The 23,053-nt window shown below is 42.2% G+C and overlaps 1 protein-coding gene across 6 annotated transcripts in view; it reads left to right on the forward strand.

The window, feature by feature from the left end:
- The window catches only part of hdac4 (histone deacetylase 4), a 246,272-nt gene that overhangs the window by 93,686 nt on the left and 129,533 nt on the right, over positions 1-23,053 (forward strand). For 5 of the 6 annotated variants that reach the window (XM_064975777.1, XM_064975780.1, XM_064975779.1 and 2 more), the window contains one exon: positions 6,791-6,859. In XM_064975777.1, coding sequence (XP_064831849.1) covers positions 6,791-6,859 — 69 coding nt within the window. Of the gene's footprint in view, positions 1-6,738; positions 6,860-23,053 lie in introns of those variants that run through there. The other variant, XM_064975776.1, reaches the window with a different exon arrangement.

The raw sequence follows: 23,053 nt of genomic DNA on the forward strand, positions 1-23,053 counted from the left end.
CAGCCAGCAACATTTTCACAAAAAGAAGAAAAGCATTCAAATAAAATAATTTACCTTTGAAGAACTTCAAGATGTTTTCAATGAGGAGACTCTCAGTTAGATAGCAAATGTTCAGTTTTTCAAAAAATATTATTTGTGTAGGACAAATCGCTCTGTTTTGTTCACGTTTGGCTACGAAAAAAACCTGTATCCAGTTATAGCCTCAAGCTCATTAGCATAACGTAACGTTAACTATTTATGAAAATCGCAAATGAAATGAAATAAATGTGCTAGCTCTCAAGCTTAGCCTTTTCTTAACAACACTGTCATCTCAGATTTTCAAAATATGCTTTTGAACCATAGCAAATCAAGCATTTGTGTAAGAGTATTGATAGCTAGCGTAGCATTTAGCGTAGCATTTAGCGGGCAACATTTTCACAAAAACCAGAAAAGCATTCAAATAAAATAATTTACCTTTGAAGAACTTCGGATGTTTTCAATGAGGAGACTCTCAGTTACATAGCAAATGTTCAGTTTTTCCTGAAAGATTCTTTGTGTAGGAGAAATCGCTCCGTTTTGTACATCACTGTTGGCTACCAAAACAAACCGAAAATTCAGTCACCAAAACGCCAAACTTTTTTCCAAATTAACTCCATAATATCGACTGAAACATGGCAAACGTTGTTTAGAATCAATCCTCAAGGTGTTTTTCACATATCTCTTCATTGATATATCGTTCGTGGACGCCTGCTTTCTTCTCTGAATTCCATGGAAAAATACTTGCAGCTGAGGTTTGCGCACCAATTTCGGTGCAGGACACCGGGCGGACACCTGGTAAATGTGGTCTCTTATGGTCAATCTTCCAATGATATGCCTACAAATACATCACAATGCTGCAGACACCTTGGGGAAACGATAGATCGGGCAGGCTCATTCCTTGCGCATTCACAGCCATAGGAGACAATGAAAAACAGAGCCTCAAAAATCCTGCTCATTTCCTGTTTGAAGTTTCATCTTGGTTTCGCCTGTAGCATCAGTTCTGGGGCAGTCACAGATAATATCTTTGCAGTTTTGGAAACGTCAGAGTGTTTTCTTTCCAAAGCTGTCAATTATATGCATAGTCGAGCATCTTTTTGTGACAAAATATTGTGCTTAAAACAGGCACGTTTTTTTATCCAATAATGAAATAGCGCCCCCATAGCTTCAAGAGGTTAATGTTCAATAATGTTCCAACTGGAGAATTCCTATGTCTGTAGAAAAGCAATGGAACGAGAGCTAACTCTCTCGTGACCGCGCTTCAGAGCCTGTGGCACTCTGCCAGACACCTGGCTCAATCCCCTCTCACCCCCCCCCCCCACTTCACAGTAGAAGCCTGAAACAACGTTCTAAAGACTGTTGACATCTAGTGTAGAGGTCGACCGAATTATCGGAATGGCCGATTTAATTAGGGCCGATTTCAAGTTTTCATAAGAAACGGTATTTTTGGACACCGATTTGGAAGTTTTTTATTATTTTTATTTTTACACCTTTATTTAATCTTTATTTAACTAGGCAAGTCAGTTAAGAAGATACACGTATCTGACTGAGCGGTGGTAGGCAGCAGCAGGCTCGTAAGCATTCATTCAAACAGCACTTTCGTGCATTTTGCCAGCAGCTCTTCGTTGTGCGTCAAGCATTGCGCTGTTTATGACTTCAAGCCTATCACCTCCTGAAATGAGGCTGGTGTAACCGATGTGAAATGGCTAGCTAGTTAGCGGGTGCGCGCTAATAGCATTTCAAACATCACTCGCTCTGAGACTTGTCGTGGTTGTTCCCCTTGCTCTGCATGGGTAACGCTGTTTCGAGGGTGGCTGTTGTCGTTGTGTTCCTGGTTCGAGCCCAGGGAGGAGCGAGGAGAGGGACGGAAGCTATACTGTTACACTGGCAATACTAAAGTGCCTATAAGAACATACAATAGTCAAAGGTATATGAAATACAAATGGTATAGAGGGAAATACCCCTATAATTCCTATAATAACTACAACCTAAAACTTCTTACCTGGGAATATTGAAGACTCATGTTAAAAGGAACCACCAGTTTTCATATGTTCTCATGTTCTGAGCAAGGAACTGAAACGTTAGCTTTCTTACATGGCACATATTGCACTTTTACTTTCTTCTCCAACACTTTGTTTTTGCATTATTTATTTAAACCAAATTGAACATGATTCATTATTTATTTGAGGCGAAATGGATTTTATTGATGTATTATTTTAAGTTAAAATAAGTGTTAATTCAGTATTGTTGTAATTGTCATTATTACAAATAAATGTAAAAAAATTGACCGATGAATTGGTACCAGCTTTTTTTGGTCCTCCAATAATCGGTATCGGCGTTGAAAAGTCATAATCGGTCGACCTCTAATCTAGTGCAATATGACCCCATTTACACTGTATATTGGAATGTCAAAGAGTTGTATAACTACAAACCTCAGATTTCCCACTTCCTGGTTCCTGGTTGGATATGAGTTCTGTTATACTCACAGACGTCATTCAAACAGTTTTAGAAACTTCAGAGTGTTTTCTATCCAATACTACTAATAATATGCATATATTAGCATCTGGGACAGATTAGCAGGCAGTTTACTCTGGGCACCTTATTCATCTAAGCTACTCAATACTGCCCACCTGTCACCAAGAAGTTAAGGGCTTGTAAGTAAGCATTTCACGGTATTCGGCGCATGTGACAAATACAATTTGATTTGTGTTGATGTCAAAATGAGGGGTGTTTTACAAAACAAAGTCTTCAGCGATTTGGATAATCTCTACCCAATCAACAGTATTAAAGCCAATGACGAATTTCTACATGCCACTTTACCCACATGTGTTCTGGGACCAATCAGAACGGTTAGAATGTGTTTGCGTTCTAGAAATCATCGGGGAGGTACTCAGATCCAGACTCATTGCGTAGAAGAAACTGATGTCCGTCAGCGTGGTTAACGTTTGGCCAGAACAAGGAATTTGGGTAGCAAGGCAGGACTGAGCTGAGCTCAGGACTGAGCTCCAGGTCAGCTCAGCTTTACATAGGTTGTTATTTTCTATTTTGAGTAGTGAAATCCATCTGTCCATCGGATACTTAGCAAGGTCCAAACAGTGTGTGTGTGTTTGTGTGTTTGATTTGTATGTGTTTGTTTCAGTTTAGCTTTTCTCTTGAAAGGCTGCTGTCTGCTCTAAACATGTTGTGATGAGCCTCTCCACGGTTCACTGGGTCCCATCCTAAGGCTGGAGGGGGCTATTTATACCTCTCTCTCTCTCTCTCTCTCTCTCTCTGTCTCTGTCTCTCTCTCTGTCTCTGTCTCTATCTCTCTCTCACTCTCTCTTTCACCACCTCTCTCTCTCCCTCTGTTTGTTGTTCTGGCACTCTCTCTATCTCACCCTCTTGGCTTTTCTCTCTCTCTGTCTCCCCCCCCCCACCCGTTCCCAGAAGGCCTTCTGTTTGATATTTCATTAGAGAAAGGTTGAGTGTGAGGCTTCCTGAGGACACACCAGTGTCTCTGGTCTGTGTTTGCTCTGGTTGCCGTGGAGAAGATGATGTGCTCTCAACCGGCTGTACTGTTTGTCGGCCACCTGCCTCCTCACGACCCTCTCTTCTTTCCCTGGCTGTCAGGGGTCAAGGTTCAAATGCACTCCACCGCTTTAATGAAAAGAAAACGCGTCCTCCTCCCTGCCACCTCACTTCCCCTTGTGGCACGCACATATCTCTCTCCCTCGCTCTCTCACATACTCTATTTCTCATGTGCTCTCTCTCTCTCTCTCTCTCTCTCTCTCTCTCTCTCTGTTGTACCTTCTTCTCTCCCTCTTTTTCTCTCTCCATCCCTCTCCCTTTTGGGTCACATAAGGTGTAATTGTAACAAATTCTCACAAAGGGAATGGAAGGCACTGGGGGAACAGAAGTGCAGTTAGATTACAATTAGGAGCTTCTCTGGTGTGTGTGTGTGTGTGTGTGTGTGTGTGTGTGTGTGTGTGTGTGTGTGTGTGTGTGTGTGTGTGTGTGTGTGTGTGTGTGTGTGTGTGTGTGTGAGAGACAGACGGGCCAGTCCTCCTCCGGCCCATCAGGCTTTGGTGTCATCTTTCTGCCATCTGCCACTACCACCCTACTAACACACACACACACACACACACACACACACACACACACACAAATGCTACCCATCGACAATTCTTACATCTCTGCCATCCAAATGTGTCTAATCCTTCTCTGTAACGACACTGCATTAGGACTTATATTTGCGGCAGACAAACACACTTGCGCGCACACGCGCGCGCGCACACAATAAGATGCATCTTTTTGCAGTGAGACAAAAGTGAAGTTTGTCACTTGAACACCTTGAGTACCGTAAAGTAGTGTGTCATGTCACGTTTGTGTGTGTGTGTGGCGTGCATGCAAGAACATGTGTGTGTGTGTGTGTGTGTGTGTGTGTGTGTGTGTGTGTGTGTGTGCACGAGCGCTTCCTGATTTGCCTGTGTCCCCTGGCGTTGGCTGCTGGTTAGTGATGCGTGGCGCGTCCCCTCTCTGCTCTCTTGGCTAATTAAAATGCCATTATGGCATCGCAGGCATCACGGCCCGCCTGCTCCACCAGCCCCTCCAAAAATAGCCCTGCCAACACACACACACACCCCATCTCTTTGTTTTCTTCCCTCTTTCTCTTTGCGTTCGTCTTCCCACCATCCTTCTTTTTCAGCAGAGGGGAAGGCATGCAGTGTGTGTGTGTGTGTGTGTGTGTCCGTGTTTATATTTTTCTGAGAGTGTGTGTGTGTGTGTTTGGAGATGTGTGTGTATTAGTAATTTAGCGTTAGTGTGTGTGTGTGATATGAATGTTTAATCCCCCCTCCTCGCCCTCCATCATGTATTAATCATGACCCCAGTCTGGATGGGCTGAAAATAGCACAGTGCAACCCAGAAAAACAAAGCTGTGTGTGTGTGTGTGTGTGTGTGTGTGTGTGTGTGTGTGTGTGTGTGTGTGTGTGTGTGTGTGTGTGTGTGTGTGTACCTACTCTACTTGTGCATTGTCCAGCCATTATAGCCAGGCTATCTCCCACTGTTATCCACATGTTGTTAAGGCTCTGCTCTCATCTCAATGCAATTACAGTGCGTGTTCCTGTATGTGAATGCGCAATTGTTTCTGTCGTTGTGTATATATTGTTTTTGTGCAGTCGCTAAAGTAAAGTGTTGAAAAGAAAGGGCGCTAGTGAGCCGGATTAGAACCCATCCCGAATCTAGCATACTCGTGTCCCGGGGGTCCGTGCCTGTAACCGCTGGACCACACAGGCCACGTGTTTGTGGGTCTGTGTACACATAGACACTTCTAAATGTCATAAGCTGATATACTCTACATGCTTCGGCTCGGGGGACAAGAGAATCACACCGGATGTCTACCTTTGTAAACATTGTGCCCCAATTCCCCCCCCCCCCCCCAGCCCATTAAAACTCCTAGAGTAGTTCTGTATTTAGCTCTCTGTTCACTTGATTCACCCCCGGCTGTTGGCCTCCTGCTAAGGTGGTTTGATGGGCTAGTCAAAGCCATGAGACTGGAGCAGTGGTAGTGGGAGAGAGAGAGAGAGACGGAGAGATATAGAAGGAGGAATTAGGTTCCAAGTGGGAGTGTTTCCTTCCTTTCAATAGACTAGTACGCCCAGAAATAGACTGCTTTTCGGTCAGCCCATGCGTTGGCATCACACGTCCCTTCGCACTTACTTTCACGCTTTTGGGTCAATTCACAATGATTTACCTGTCATTGGGGATGGATGGATGGATGGATGGATGAAGGGAGTGATGGATGGAGGGATAGAGGAGAAGTAGAAGGAAACGAGGGGGACAGTGGTTTGTTTAGGAGAGCTGCTGTGACAGCTGTTGAGCCAGCAGGGAAGGCGTATGTGTCACCACCAGTCTGGTGATAGTGAGTCCATAGACTTGTTATGCAGTTCTATATACAGTATATAAGCTCCACTGAGCTGTGTGAGTAGGGAAAGTGTGTTTCTGTCTATTTGCAGGAAAGCCCAACAATTTTTACTGTCTCTAGTTTTTGTTAGTTTGTGGATGTGTATGCTCACGTGTGTTTTTGGCTTGCTTGAGAATCATGTCATTTTATATGTGTGGGATTGTCAAGTACTGTGTGTGTGTGTGTGTGTTTGAGAGTGTGCGCATATATGTGTGTTTCTCCCCCTCTCCCCCACTGGTCTATTTATAGCCAGGTCCTCCCTGAGCTGATCCAAAGCCTTTTCATGTTACCACTATAATTATCATCCTCACCAAGACGCACCCTACTGTGTGTACGCGCACCCGTGTGTCTGTGTACGTGTTTGTCTGTGTGTGTGTTTGTCTGTGTGTGTGTGCACATGCAAACATGCGAGAAATGCATGCGTTTGTTTTAAACAGTAGAAGCATACATAGGTGCCTGCATCCTCGATCCACATTAGTTTATTTTTACATGCCTCTTTCTCTCTCCTCTCCCTCCCTCGCTCCCTCCCCCTTTCTCTCTCTGTGCAGACACTGAACCAATCACGTTGAAGTCATAACAGAACGCTGAGCACATGCAGCTTCAACTGTGTTGCAGCACTAGGCTAGGCAGAAGCCTCCTCTTCCTCTGCTCTTCCTCTCCTCATTCAACTGGTTTTCTCTACTGCTGTCCATCCCTGGCTCCCCCCCCCCTCTCTCTCTCTCTGGGATATGTAGTCTTTTAGCTGGGCCTCAGTAGATTATACACATTCCCCTTTGTTATCGATGCTGCGGACCATATTTGAAACGGACTCTCCTTCCTCTCTCTCCCCTGCAGATGGACTACCCAGGAAAGAGCAGCCCTTGGAACTTCTGAAGCCATCTGGCCTCAACCACATCCAATCTGGTAGGAGCACCATGACTCTCTCTCTCGCTCTTTCTCTCGCTCTTTTGTTTTCTTTCTTTCTCTTTCTTTCTCTGTCTCTTTCTCTCTCGCTCTCTTTCATCTTTCTATCTCTTTTGTATCTCTTTCTCCTCTCTTTCTATCTCTTTCTTTCTCTCCCTCTTTCCATGTGCATCTCTCGCTCTCGTTCCTTCTTTCTTTCTCCCGCTCTTTCTTAACCTCTTTCTCTCTCCCTGTGTGTGTTTGGCTCTGCTGTGGGCTCATGCCTTACCATGTGTGTCCCTGCAGGTCTGGCTCAAGGCTAGAGACCAGAGGAAGAATGCGTCACTAAGCAACATGTCTGCGCGCACATGCAACCCATACTACCCCCACAATCCCATACACAGAGTCTATGGGAGAGCACACGTGCACGTAAACGTACACACACTGCTTGTGTTGCTACATGCTAGGATTACTATCACCCGTCAAATACTATCATCATTACCTGCATGTCAGCTAAGGGGTCATTTTATTTTGTGAGAGTGGCTGCGAGATGGAGCAGGGAGTGAAGTATGAAATGGCTTGGAAACGGCTTGGAACAACCTGACACAACAATCGTCCCTCAAAGCATGACACTTGGTAATGACTATTTCAGTGGGGAAAGATGTTAGTTCACCAGACACACACACATCATGCACACAAATGAATGCACACAGTCACACCAACACATGCACATGCGAATACACTCATACAGGCACACACACACCCTTGTGAACGCACACACACTCACACACTGGACTGGTGGCTTTGGGCTGTGGTCGTATACTCACAGTTGTTATTTTTAGGAGGAGATCAGCTTTAATTTTGCAGATAGATTTTGGCTTATATCAATGTAATTGTCTGCAAAATTTACCCCCCCCCCCCAAAAAAGGTATATATTTCCCCTAACTCTAAAATCCCTCGCCTAATTGGAGTGAACTAATGGGCAACAACAGGCTTCTACTTCCAGCTTATACATAATATATAGAACTTTTAACAAGGCACATGTGTTAAATTAAATACATTCCAGGTGACTACCTCATGAAGCTTTTTTAGAGAATGCCAAGAGTGTGCCAAGCTGTCATCAAGGCAAAGGGTGGCTACTTTGAAGAATCTAAAATATATTTTGATTTGTTTAACACTTTATTGTTTACTACATGATTCCATGTGTTATTTCATAGTTTTCACAATTCCTGGCATTTAATCCTAGTAAAAATTCCCTACTTTATTTTAAGAATGTGAAATGTCAGAATAATTAGTGGAGAGAATGATTTATTTCATATTTTATTTCTTTCATCACATTCCCAGTGGGTCAGAAATTTACATACACTCAAATAGTATTTGGTAGCATGTTACACAATACATGTATGTTTTGTTCGATAATGTGCATATTAATATCCAGAAATCTCAGTTTACATTGGCGCCATACGTGCAGTAATGTTTTGATTCCAAAACATAAACATTGATAAAAGATACAAGTGTTAGTCACAGAATTAAAGATAGACTTCTCCTTAATGCAACCGCTGTGGCAGATTTCAAAAAAACTTTACGGAAAAAGCATAATCTGAGAACGGTGCTCAGAACCCAAAACAGCCAGAGGAATATCCTCCATTTTGGAGTCAACCGAAGTTAAAAATAGCACCACAAATATTCACTTACCTTTGATGATCTTCATCAGAAGGCACTCCCAGGAATCCCAGTTTGACAATAAATGACTGATTTGTTCCATAAAGTTCATAATTTATGTCCAAATAGCCACTTGTTGTTAGCGTGTTCAGCCCAGTAGATCCATCTTCATGAGGCGCAGTCACTTCGTCCAGACAAAAACTCGAAAAGTTCCGTTACAGTCTTTTAGAAACATATCAAACCATGTATGGAATCGATCTTTAAGATGTTTTTATCATAAAACATCAATAATGTTCAAACCCAAGAATTCCTTTGTCTGAAGAAAAGCACTGGAACGAGAGGTAACTCTGTCGGGAGCGTGCGTCGTGAGACCAAGGCACTCTGCCAGACCACTGACTCAGAGGTCTCATGAGCCCCTCCATTATAATAGAATCCTCATTCAAGTTTCTAAAGATGGTTGACATCTAGTGGAAGCCGTAGGAAGTGCAACTTTATCCATATCTCAATGTGTATTCGGTAGGCCAAGCTTTGAAAAACTACAAACCTCAGATGTTGCTTCAATATATCCACATACTTTTCCGTCCTCATAATGCCGTTTATTTTGTGAAGTGCACCAGTCCCTCCTGCAGCAAAGCACCAACACAACATGATGCTGCTACCCCCATGCTTCACGGTTGGGATGGTGTTCTTCGGCTTGCAAGCCTCACCCTTTTTCCTCCAAACATAACAATGGTCATTATGACCAAACAGTTCTATTTTGTTTCATCAGACCATAGGACATTTCTCCAAAAAGTACAATCTTTGTCCCCATGTTCAGTTGCAAACCGTAGTCTGGCTTTTTTATGGCTGTTTTGGAGCAGTGGCTTCTTCCTTGCTGAGCGGCCTTTCAGGTTATGTCGAAATAGGACTTGTTTAACTGTGGGTATCGATACTTTTGTATCAGTTTCCTCCAGCATATGCACAAGGTCCTTTGCTGTTGTCCTGGCATTGATTTGCACTTTTCTGAACCAAAGTACATTCATCTCTAGGAGACAGAACGCGTCTCCTTACTGAGCGGTATGATGAATGTGTGGTCCCATGGTGTTTATACTTGCGTACTATTGTTTGTACAGATGAGTGTGGTATGTTCAGGCGTTTGGAAATTGCACCCAATGATGAAACAGACTTGTGGAGGTCTACAATTTGTTTTCTGAGGTCTTGGCTGATTTCTTTTGATTTTCCCATGATGTCAAGCAAAGAAGCACTGAGTTTGAAAGTAAGCCTTGAAGCTTCAGAAGCTTCTAAAGCCATGACATCATTTTCTGGAATTTTCCAAGCTGTTTAAGGGAACAGTCAACTTAGTGTAAGTAATCATCTGTGTCATAGAGAAAGTAGATGTCCATCCCGACTTTCCAAAAGTAGTTTGTTAAGAATTTTGTGGAGTAGTTGAAAATATGAGTTTTAACCTCTTGAGTGTAGGGGGCAGTATTTTGATGTTTGGATGAAAAACGTACCCAAATGAAACTGCCTATTTCTCAGGCCCAGAATTTAGAATATGCATATAATTGTCAGATTAGGATAGAAAACACTCTAAAGTTTCCAAAACTGTCAAAATATTGTCTGTGAGTATAACAGAACTGATATTGCAGGCGAAAACCTGAGGAAAATCCAAAGAGGAAGTGCCTTCTATTTTGTGATCCATTGGTCCATTGGTCCATCGACGGTGGGTTTGTGCCCATAGGCGACGTTGTTGCCTGTGATGTCTGGTGAAGACCTGCCTTGCAACAGACCTACAAGCCCTCAGTCCAGCCTCTCTCAGCCTTTTGCGGACTGTCTGAGCTACTAATAAAGTAAAACCCTTGAATGAGTAGGTCTGTCCAAACTTTTGAGTGGTACTGTACACGTTCATACATACACACATATACATAACATATAAATATATACACATACATACATATAAATACATACACATACATTTAAAAAATTTATTTTTTCCTTTATCACTTTATGACCCTACAACCCCTCCCCTAATTGGAGTAAACTAGTGAACAACGACGCTTAGGCCTCTACTTCCAGTTTATACATACTATGCACATTTTATGGACACAGTCTATTTTACAATAGTTCTGTTTTGTTTGTTATTAGTCCTGTCCTTCCTCGACCCTCAACCTCCCATCTATTTCCCATGTCCATCCGGTTTGATTTCTATTTGCCATATCTTTCAAACTGTGCTCTTTCTCAAAGGTTTGTAACCTATATACATTTTACGGACACAGTATGTTTTACGTTAGTTATCTTGTTGTTATTAGTCCCAAACCTCAGCTCCATTCAACCTCTCCCATCTATCTCTTAACACCGTCCATATTGGATTTCTATTTGCCATATATTTTTCAATTGTGCTGAGATGCTTCACAAAGGTTCTGAACCTTTCTATTCTCATAGTTTCTACAGATTGTACATGTATTATTATATTATTGATCGATTGACTTTTCAGATTACCCAGTAGTGCAATCTGCAGGGTTAACTCCAGGTAAATATTGCAATTCTTCAGCCATTTCTGGACCTGTGACCAAAAACAAGCAACATATGGACAGTACCAAAACAAATGATCTAATGCTTCTGTCTCTTCGCAGAAAAATCTAGAGAGTTGGGAAGGTTGTATCCCCCATATAAATAACATTCTATTGGGTGCAAGAATTTTGTAGAATAATTTCAATTGAAAAATTCTACATTTTGACTCCGGCGTCGTTTTACGTATCAGTAAATAAACCATGTGCCATGGAATCGGTATGTCAAAAATCTCTTCCCAACTATTTTGCTATATATATGGAACGGCTGTCAATTTTTTGGGGTCCTTAAATAATACTGGTATACTGGTATTTATCACAATTTTCTTTAACCAATTATGGTCTTTAATGTAGGGCCGACAGACAAGTTCCGACAGACAATTAATTGTAATTTTGAGTAGAGCAGACATTTCCATATATTTTTGTTAACTGCATGGGTGACAACTCCACCAGTCGTATTTATGATATCATTTACAAAGATTATGCCGTTTTCATATATTTTTTCTCAAAAATATATATATTTTTCCAAATTAATTAGTATATTTGAATTTAACCATAATATTTATTCTGACGTTTGTTCTGTCTTTTCTGGTGGATTAAACTGAAATTGCAACCAACATTATATAGCTTTTTTTTTTAAAGAAGCTATATTTTGGAGATTATTTTCTTTTCAAATAACTGAAAGTGAGAGGTTGTAATCTGAATATAGGGGAAAAAAGTTATTATTAATTTTACTAATCTGCCAGAGAACTAGTTCAGATTTAAGAATAACTTTTGTATGACTGAAGCCTTTAGTGACAGGTCTAATGCTTTAATATTTAATCATTTCTGCCATCCGAATTCATATTCATTACATAAATGGGCTCGTTTAATTTTGTCTGGCTTGCCGTTCCAAATAAAATTGAATATTTTTTGCTCATATAATTTAAAAAGCAGGTCACTAGGTGTAGGGAATACCATAAGCAAATAGGTAAACTGGGATATGACTAAAGAGTTAATCAGGGGGATTTTCCACAAATAGACAGGTATTTTCCTTTCCATGGTTGCAAGATCTTATCTATTTTTGCTAACTTATTCATGAAAATGTATTTTACTGAGATCATTTCTTTCTTTTGGGATATGAATACTGAGTATGACAACTTCACCGTCAGACCATTTTATTGGTTACCTACACTGTAATGTCAAAGTTGTATTTTTTTGTGATCCAATACATGACATAGTACACTTAGCATACTTTTGTTTTAATCCAGAGAGGTTAGAAAAAGTATCTAGATCCTCTGTTGCTGTGGAGGGATCCAAATTGTGGATTTAAATAAAATGGATTATCAGTGTACAATGACAGCTTTGTTTTACGCCCTGGATTTCTAGGCCATTGATATTATTGTTGGATCTGATTTTAATAGCTAACATTTCGATAGGCGTAATAAATACAGTGCATTTGGTAAATTTTCATACCCCTTGACCTTTTCCACATTTTGTTAGGTTACAGTCTTATTCTAAAATTGATTTAAATAGTTTTTTTCCCTCATCAATCTACACCCAATACCCCATAATGACAAAGCAAAAAAAGGCTTTTAGAATGTTTGTTAATTTCTTAAAAATAAACAACAGAAATATCACATTGACATAAGTATTCAGACCCTTTACTCAATATCTTGTTTGAAGCACCTTTGGCAGCGATTACAGCCAAGAGTGTTCTTGATTATGCCTCTACAAGCTTGGCACATCTGTATTTGGGGAGTATCTCCCATTCTTCTCTGCAGATCCTCTCAAGCTCTGTCAGGTTGGATGGGGAGCATTGCTGCACAGCTATTTTCAGGTCCCTCCAGAGATGTTCAATCAGATTCAAGTCAGGGCTCTAGCTGGGCCACTCAAGGACATTGAGACTTGTCCTGAACCCACTCCTGCTTTGTCTTGGCTGTGTGCTTCATTGTCCATTGTCCTGTTGGAAGGTGAACCTTCGTCCCAGTCTGAGGTCCTGAGCACTCTGGAGCAGGTTTTCATTGAGGATCTCTCTGTACTTTGCTCCATTCCTCTTTGCCTCGATCCTGACTAGCCTCCCAGTCCCTGCCCCTGAAAAACACCTCCACAGCATGATGCTGCCACCACCATGCTTCACCGAAGGGATGGTGCCAGGTTTCCTCAAGATGTGACGCTTGGCGTTCAGGCCAAACTGTTCAATCTTGATTTCATCAGACCAGAGAATCTTGTTTCTCATGGTCTAAGAGTCTTTAGGTGCCTTTTGGCAGACTCCAAGCGGGCTGTTATGTGCCTTTTCCTGAGGAGTGGCGTCCTTCTGGCCACTCTACCATAAAGGCCTGATTGGTGGAGTGCTGCAGAGATGGTAGAACCTTCCATAAGGACAACCATCTCCACAGAGGAACTATAGAGCTTTGTCAGGGTGACCATCAGTTTCTTGGTCACCTCCCTGACCAAGGCCCTTCTCCCCCCGATTGCTCAGTTTGGCCAGGTGGCCAGCTCTAGGAAGAGTCTTGGTTGTTCAAAACTTCTTCCATTTAAGAATGATGGAGGCCACTATGTTCTTCGTGACCTTCAATGCTGCAGACATTTTTTGGTAACCTTCCTCCGGCCTCATAGCTTGGTTTTTGCTCTGACATGCGCTGTCAACAGTGGGACCTTATATAGACAGTTGTGTGCCTTTCCAAATCATGTCCAATCAATTGAATTTACCACAGGTGGACTCCAAATCAAGTTGTAGAAATCTCAATGATGATCAATGGAAACAAGATGCAGCTAAGCTCAATTTCGAGTCTCATAGCAAAGGGTCTGAATACTTATGTAATTAAGGTTTTTCTGTTTTGTATTTGCAAAGATTTCTGAAAACCTGTTTTCGCATTGTCATTAAGGGTCTGTTTAGATTGCTAAGGATTTTTTTTAATCCACTTTAGAATACGGCTGCAACATAATTTTTTAAAAATCCAGGGGTTTGAATACTTTCTGAAGGCACTGTATATAAACAATAATGAACCCAAAATCGCACCTTGTGGAACGCCACGTGTGATATGTATTTTCTCTGAGTTATGTTGGCCAAGGGTGACAACCGGTTAAATAGGTCCTAAACCAATTTCGAACTGGTTAATGGAGAGGCCAACCAACCTTTCCAGTCTGTCCAGAAGGACATCATGGTCAACTGTGTCGAATGGAGCACTTAAATCCGACAGTACAAGGACAGAGAGCTGTTTGGCATCTGTGTTGGCTCTAAGATCATTTAACACTTTAACTAAAGCTGTTTATGTGCGGTGGTGGGTCCAAAGACAAAAAAAATATTTAGCTGTTTGAAAATCAATATCTCCAGGATTTTACTTAGGAATGGAAGGTAGGGGGCGCCAGAGAGCGTGCTATGGAGTAGACGTGCTTTGCTAGAGCTCTGCTCCATTTTGAAACAAATTAGTATTTATCTTAACCTCTCACGACCTATATCTTCAAACAAATATGACAAGATAACTTGAATGAGAACCAATTTCAACGTCGCCAACCCACGAGGAGTTAGCTGAAGAGGCTAGCTTCCAAGAGTCCCCCACAGAGCCTATGCAAAGTGACATACTGGCTGCCATAAACTCATTAAGCAAGAAGGTGGACACAAGGTTGGCTGATATCTCAAAGAGTATTGGGACTTTGGCCGAAACTGTGAAGGCAACTCAGAGAAGGGTGCATGAGGTTGAGCAAACGACAGTCGATCACGAGGCCAGGCTACAGGACATAGAGAAACAGTGCGCAACGTTCAAAAAAAACAAAACCCTGAAAGCCCGACTGGAAATGCTCGAGTCGCATTCAAGACGCCAGAACATCCGAATATGTGGCATCCAGAAGGACACTGAGAAAGGGAAACCCACTGAATTTGTCTCGGAGCTGATACCGGCCCTGCTGGGGAGTGAACACTTCAAAACGGCCATCCTGATCGACCGCGCACACAGATCTCAGGCCACGAAGCCGGCCAAGGGCGGGCCACCAAGGCCATTCATTGTATGGCTGCACTATCCCCAGACCAGGGATCTCATCCTCAAGCTGGCTAGTCAAAAGTTCCCCCTTCAACAGAGCCAGGGTGTCTTTCTACCCAGATCTTACCTTGGAGGTGAGGAACCAACGGAAAGAGTATGATGAGGTACGCAACAAATGCAGGGCGGCCAACATCCGATATGGATTCCTCTTCCCAGCCTGGTTTGAGGTGACAGTCGCAGGATCAACACGTACGTTTGACGACCCAAAAGAGGCCGATCTGTTCTTGACAAGCAAGCTCCCTGGCTGAGGATACAGAACGGCTGTGTCAGCCGGCTAAATGACCAAATACAGGCCAGGAATGTGTTTGGATTTCCGGACTATGGCTTTTCGATTAGAAGATCAGAATTTGGGACTTATGATTGGTGAGATGTTGTGGCTAATATAGCATTGTTTGGCACATCATGTTTTAGCGCCACTCACCCCCTAACGTGAGAGTTAAGTGTTAAGTGTTAGTTAATATTAGCGTATATGCGGAGCATCTATAGACGACGAGTTAGTTCAAGCTGTATGTCTAGACACCCTAAGGTTTGTGTGTTAGCCAAGGAGTGCTTCGTTTGGGGAAGTCACTCAGTAAAGGGACGGGAGGGGGGATGGGGTATGCGTTTTATGTTCACATTTATTATTAGTACAGGTGGCATGACAAGCTCCCGCAAGGCGGGACGTTTTTCTTCTGAGTTTTGTATGACAGCAACAATTTGCTCTAAAATAAGAAATGTCACATAGTGACAGAGCACAGAGTAGACCAGGTGGAATAAAGATAGTCAGCTGGAACTGTAATGGCTTAGGGCATGTGGTGAAACGAGCTAAGGTTTTCTCTCATCTTAAATCACTGGGTGCTGACATAGTGTTTCTTCAAGAAACTCATATTAAACGCTCCGCTCAGGCCAAGCTACGAGTCAGCTGGATCGGTCAGATATACTAGTCTAACTTTGATGCAAAAGCGAGAGGGGTAGCAATCCTGATAAGGAAAAACATTCCATTTGTTTACTCATCCTCGATTTCAGATCCTAATGGTCAGTATATTATTGTGGCTGGTACACTGAATTCGAAACCAGTAACCTTGGTTAATTTATATGGTCCCAACTTCGATGATCCATTATTTTTTCAAAGGGTATTTAAGGACATACCAAATATCTCGGATACAAGTGTTATTGTTGGAGGGGACTTTAACTGTACGTTAGATCCTCTTTTAGATAAACAGCTATCAAGGTCACTTCAACAATCAAATGCCAGTGTTTGTCTAAATACATTGATGACAAACCTTAACATTGTCGATATTTGGAGACTGACGCACCCAACAGACAGGGATTACTCTTTCTTTTCATCAGTTCATAAATCATATTCCAGAATTGACTATTTTTTGTTGGACTCCAAACTAATTTCAGCAGCTGAGTTGGTTACCTATCACCCTATTCTAATTACGGACCACTCTCCTGTGTCCATGGTCCTGAAACTCGACAATATGTCGACAGGTCGGCGACCGTGGCGCTTAGACGCATACCTGCTGAAAGATGAGGCTTTTTGTCCGTATTTGAAGGAGCAGATTGCCTTTTTCCTCGGAACTAATGACACGGGGGATGTTGACGACTCCACTCTTTGGGAATCTCTAAAGGCTGTGATTAGAGGTTACATTATTTCTTATACATCAGAGAGGAAGAAACGCGCCAAATACTAGGCTAAGAGAAATTGAAAGAGAGTTAGGGGAACAGGAGAACGTTTTTAGGACGAATTCCTCAAATAGAGTCCTTGAGAAGATCACAAAGTTAAAATATGAATACAATACCACCCTTTCGAAACGGGTGGGCTCTCTACATGCTAGAACGCAACAAAGTTATTTTGAACTGGGTGACAAACCACATAAATTATTAGCAAGACAGCTAAGGCTTGTACAGGCATCTAGAGCTATTCACAAAATAAAAGACAAGAAGGGTAAAATAGTAACAGATCCGCAGGATATTAATAAATGCTTTGCGCAGTTTTACTCAGAGCTATACCAATCAAAATGCGATGCTACTGATCCACAAACTATGGAACGCTTTCTCGCTGAATGTGAACTTCCTAAACTAGACAGGGGGGCAGCTTCTGCACTCGATGCTGGGATAACTTTGGAGGAAATTAACACAGCGATAGCACAATTTCCAAACAGCAAGGCCCCTGGGCCCGATGGATATGTAATAGAATTCTATAAGAAGTACTGCGCCAGTCTAGCTCCACTTATGTTGCGAATGTTTAAACAATCCAAAGAAAATACCAAACTCCCGCAAACACTGTATGAGGCTACAATAGCACTGATCTTGAAAAAAGATAGAGATTCCATGGAGATGTCGTCTTATCGCCCCGTGTCGTTACTCCCCATAGTAAACAAGGTGTTGACAAAGATATTGGCAAACAGATTGAAAACATATTTCTGACATCATACACCCTGACCAGACAGGTTTTATCCCGGGCCGACATATACACTACAATTTGAGACGTCTTTTCAACGTAATGTATCACGATCATAAGGTTGAGGCAGTGGTAATAGCTCTTGATGCAGAGAAGGCGTTTGACCGGATTGAGTGGAAATATATGATGTCGGTTCTGGAGCACTTCGGGTTCGGAAAGGAATTTATTAATTGGATAAGAATTATTTATGCACACCCAATGGCGTCCATGGTAACCAATCAAGAAATGTCGCAGTCATTCCGCTTGTTCAAGGGGTGCCGCCTGTTTTCTTCGCTATAGCCATGGAACCCCTTGCTACTCGCATTTGGGCATGTGTCGATATAGCTTCTGTTAAAATAAAGGACACACAGCACAAAATTTCCCTATATGCAGACAATGTTCTTTTGTTTTTGTCCAAGCCTAAAACTTCTATTCCACCCTTACTTAACTTGATAAACACATTTGGCTCTTTCTCTGGCTACGAGATAAACTGGCAAAAAAGTGAGTTGATGCCAATATCACGGCCTGTGGATATGCAATTTCTGCAATCTACCCCGTTTAGAACAGTGATGGACAAGTTCACAAGCCTTGGCATTGTAGTGACGGGAGACCTTGATCAGCTATTGAAAGCGAATTGGGACATGAAAATATATCAGCTTAAACAAAATATAGATTTTTGGAAAACTCTGCCTATCTCCTTGGTTGGTCGTATAAACACTATTAAAATGGTTGTCCTACCCAGGTTTCTTTATCTCTTCCAATGTCTACCCAATTTCATACCACAAAGCCATTTTAAGAAACTGGATTCAATAGTAACTCCATTTTTATGGGACAACAAGGCAGCCAGAATTTCAAAGAAGCATTTATGCAAGTACAAAATGGAGGGGGGCTTTGGCCTTCCTCACTTTAAACTGTATTATTGGGCTGCTAATCTGAACATTGTGTCTTTCTGGAGGGAAAGTTTACCTGCGATGAGACAGAAGGATATGCCTGCATGGCTTTTGATTGAGCAGGCTTCCTGTCAACGTTCCTCACTCCCTGCACTTGTTAATAGCCCATCATATGTGAAAAAATCCACTTATGACTCTAACCCAGTCATTTGTCATACGCTTAGGATCTGGAAACAGATGAGGTATTTTCTTAACATACCCACTGTATATATTGACAGCCCGATTTGCCTGAATCATGCATTCCACCCCGCATTGGATGATGCGGTGTTTTCACAGTGGAGGGAGAAGGGGCTCACAACAATTGGCAATCTATACATAGATGGTCAGTTAGCTTAATTTCAACAATTACAGGGAAAGTTCAACATGCCAACAACACATTTTTTCAGATACCTCCAAATCAAGAATTTCGTGAGGACACATATCCCACAGTATGGCATGAAGCCAAATAGTCCTACATTAGATAGCTTGATCCTTGTCAAACCCCATTCAAAAGGGCCGGTCTCTAGACTGTATGATGTGCTACAGGCCCACATAGAGGTATCCACATACACCATTAAAAGGGCTTGGGAACAAGAACTTGGGTCAGAAATCTCAGATGAGGACTGGGTAGAAGCTCTCAGGAATATAAACCACAGTTCAGTGAATGCCAGACACAACCTTGTACAGTTTAAGGTGATACACAGGTTACATTACTTAAAAGTAAAACTGCATAAAATATTCCCAGACACCTCACCACTGTGTGAGAGGTGCAAGCAGGATGAGGGGACGTTGACCCACTTATTCTGGACATGTCCTAAGTTACATGTTTACTGGGCTCTCATTTTTGATTATTTATCTAGAGCCTTTGATAGAGTTCTAGCCCCAGACCCATTGACCGCTCTGTTTGGTACAGTTGATGGGAATAACCACGAAGGGAAAGCTGTCTCTCTTTGTACTCTATTAGCCAAAAGGCTCATATTGCAATTTTGGAAACTGGAGACTGTACCTACCTTTGAAATGTGGATACGGGATTTAGGGAATGTAATACATATGGAAAAGATTCGATACAATACCTCCAATAGAAGTCCAATGTTTTACAAAATATGGCAGCCGATACTGGATAAATGGTCTAGTCCCGCTTCATAACTGGGTTGACGATCTGCTGCTACTCTGTGCTGTGCTCCACTCAACATTTATTTTTGGCTTAACTACACTGCTTGTAATGACTATATGCTGTCTTCATATACATGTACCACCTAATAGGATTTTGTTTTATTTTGTATATGTGTGAGTTAAGTTTTGTTTTCTCCTAAATTGGTCATCCCATTCAACAGTACAATGAATGTCATTGTTAGTATTGCTGTCTTTTATATTTGATTTTTTTATTGTAAAATAATAAACATATTATAAAAAAAAGAATGGAAGTTAAGGGATTGTACGAAAATTGCTAAGAGCTGAAGAATTTAGATTACTTTTCTTCAGAAGGTGTTTCACAATAGCAGTTTTTAGTGCAGTGGAGAAAGTGCCTGTGAACAGGGAGTGATTAACTATAGCTTGCACTTCTTCAGATATGCAATTTAAAAACTGTGTTGAGTTTGTCTTATTTACTGCTTTAGCACACCCTATTTCCTAGCCATGTCTGAATCCTGGCGTTGGAAGACCACCAAAAATTCAGAAATTTCCATCCCCAACTACAACATTTTCCGTCAAGATAGGACTGCCAATGGGGGCGGAGTTGCAATCTACTGCAGAGATAGGCTGCAGAGTTCTGTCATGCTATCCAGGTCTGTGCCCAACCAGTTCGAGGTTCTACTTTTAAAAAGTCTCTCACTGTTGCCACTTGCTATAGACCCCATATGTGAATTGATTGCCCCTCATCTATCTTCAGAGATTGTACTGTTAGGTGACCTAAACTGGGATATGCTTAACACCCCGGCCATCCTTCAATCTAAGCTAGATGCCCTCAATCTCATACAAATTATCAAGGAACGTACCAGGTCCAACCATAAATCCGTAAACATGGGCAACCTCAGAGATATCACTCTGACCAACTTGCCCTCTAAATACACCTCTGCTCTCTTTAACCAGGATCTCAGCAATCACTGCCTCATTACCTGCGTACGTAATGGATCCGTGGTCAAACGATCACCCCTCATCACTGTCAAACGCTCCCTATAACACTGGCCACTCAAAGCACTGGCCACTCTACCATAAAGGCCTGATTGGTGGAGTGCTGCAGAGAAGGTTGTCCTTATGGAAGTTTCTCCCATCTCCACAGAGGAACTCTAGAGCTTTGTCAGAGTGACCATCGGGTTCTTGGTCACCTTAGAAAGGCGAGCAGGCCTTTCTAGTCGACCTGGCCCGGGGTATCCTGGAAGGATATTGACCTCATCCCGTCAGTAGAGGATGTCTGGTTGTTCCTTAAAAGTGCTTTCCTCACCATCTTAAATAAGCATGCTCTTTTCAAAAATTTAGAACTAAGAACAGATATAGCACTTGGTTCACTCCAGACTTGACTACCCTTGTCCAGCACAAAAACATCCTGTGGCGTACTGCATTAGCATCGAATAGCTCCCTCGATATGCAACTTTTCAGGGAAATCAGAAACCAATATACAGAGTTAGTTAGGAAGCAAAGGCTAGCTTTTTCAAACAGAAATTTGCATCCTGTAGCTCAAATTACAAAATGTTTGGGGACACTGTAAAGTCCATGGAGAATAAGAGCACCTCCTCCCAGCTGCCCACTGCACTGAGGCTAGGAAACAGTGTCACCACCGATAAATCTATGATAATCGAGAATTTCAATAAGCATTTTTCTACGGCTGGCCATGCTTTCCACCTGGCTACCCCTAACCCAGCCAACAGCTCTGCACCCCCCCCAGCAACTTGCCCAAGCTTTCAACTCTGTCAATCACTGCATTCTTATCGGCAGACTCAATAGCCTTGGTTTCTCAAATGACTGCCTCTCCTGGTTCACCAACTACTTCTCAGATAGTGTTCAGTGTGTCAAATCCGAGGGCCTGTTTCCGGACCTCTGGCAGTCTCTATGGGGGTGCCACACGGTTCAATTCTCGGGCCGACTCTTTTCTCTGTATATATCAGTGATGTCGCTTTTGCTGCTGGTGATTCTCTGATCCACCTCTATGCAGACGACACCATTCTGTATACATCTGCCCGTCATTGGACACTCTGTTAACAAACCTCCAAACGAGTTTCAATGCCATACAACATTCCTTCCGTGGCCTCCAACTGGTCTTAAATGCTTGTAAAACTAAGTACATGCTCTTCAACCGATTTGGTGCCCGCCCGACTACTCTGGATGGTTCTGACTTAGAATATGTGGACAACAACAAATACCTAGGTGTCTGGTTAGACTGTAAACTCTCCTTCAAGACTCACATTAAGCATCTCCAATCCAAAATTAAATCTAGAATCGGCTTCCTATTTCGCAACAAAGCCTCATTCCCTCATGCTGCCAAACATACCCTGGTAAAACTATCCTACCTATCCTTGACTTAAGCGATGTCATTTATAAAATAGCCTCCAACATTGGATGTAGTCTATGTTCTCATTGGCTGTCCCTCGCTACATATTCATCGCCAAACCCAGTGGCTCCAGGTCATCTATATGTTTTTGCTAGGTAAAGCCCCACCTTACCTCAGCTCACTGGTCAACATAGCAACACACACCCATAGCATGCGCTTCAGCAGGTATATTTCACTGGTCTACCCCAAAGCCAAAACCTCTTTGGCCGCCTTTCCTTCCAGTTCTCTGCTGCCAATGACTGGAACAAATGACAAAAATCACTGAAGCTGGAGACTAATATCTCCCTCTCTAACTTTAAGCATCAGCTGTCAGAGCAGCTTACCGATCACTGCACCTGTACACATCTGTAAATAGCCCACCCAACTACCTCATCCCCATGTTGTTTTGTTTTCTACTTGCACATCATCATCTGCACATCTATCACTTCAGTGTTAATGCTAAATTGTAATTATTTCGCCTCTATGGCCTATGTATTGCCTTACCTCCCTAATCTACTACATTTGCACACACTGTAAATAGATTTTTCTATTGTGTTATTGACTGTACGTTTGTTTATCCCATGTGTAACTCTGTATTGTTGTTTTTGTCACACTGCTTCGCTTTATCTTGGCCAGGTCACAGTTGTAAATGAGAACTTGTTCTCAACTAGCCTACCTGGTTAAATAAAGGTGAAATAAATCAAATAAATACTGTTTTGAAGAAGGTGGTGGGGATAGGATCGACAAGGCAGTTGAAGGCTGATGTTGTGATATCACTTTCCTGAGCTTGTCTGTGTCAACCAGGGAGAGTAACTCCATAGTGCCTTTGCGTGGTAGGCCAGGGCACATATCATCAAACTTCTCATCAGGTCTTGCTTGACTGATACCCAGCCTAATGTTTGTTATCTTGTCTCTGAAATATGCCGCAAACTCATTCCATTTAGATGTGGAGGAAAGTTTACATAGGTTTGTGGGGGTAGGCCATCAATGGTTGAAAAGAGTACTCTCTAATTATTCTGGTTACTAGTGATCAAGTTATAAAAATGTTCCCGTCTGGCATTTCTAATTGCCTTATATATGCCAAGTTGCTCTCTCAGAATATCATAATGGA

Source organism: Oncorhynchus masou, chromosome 10 (genome assembly GCF_036934945.1).
Source record: "Oncorhynchus masou masou isolate Uvic2021 chromosome 10, UVic_Omas_1.1, whole genome shotgun sequence".
Taxonomy (NCBI): Eukaryota; Metazoa; Chordata; class Actinopteri; order Salmoniformes; family Salmonidae; genus Oncorhynchus; species Oncorhynchus masou.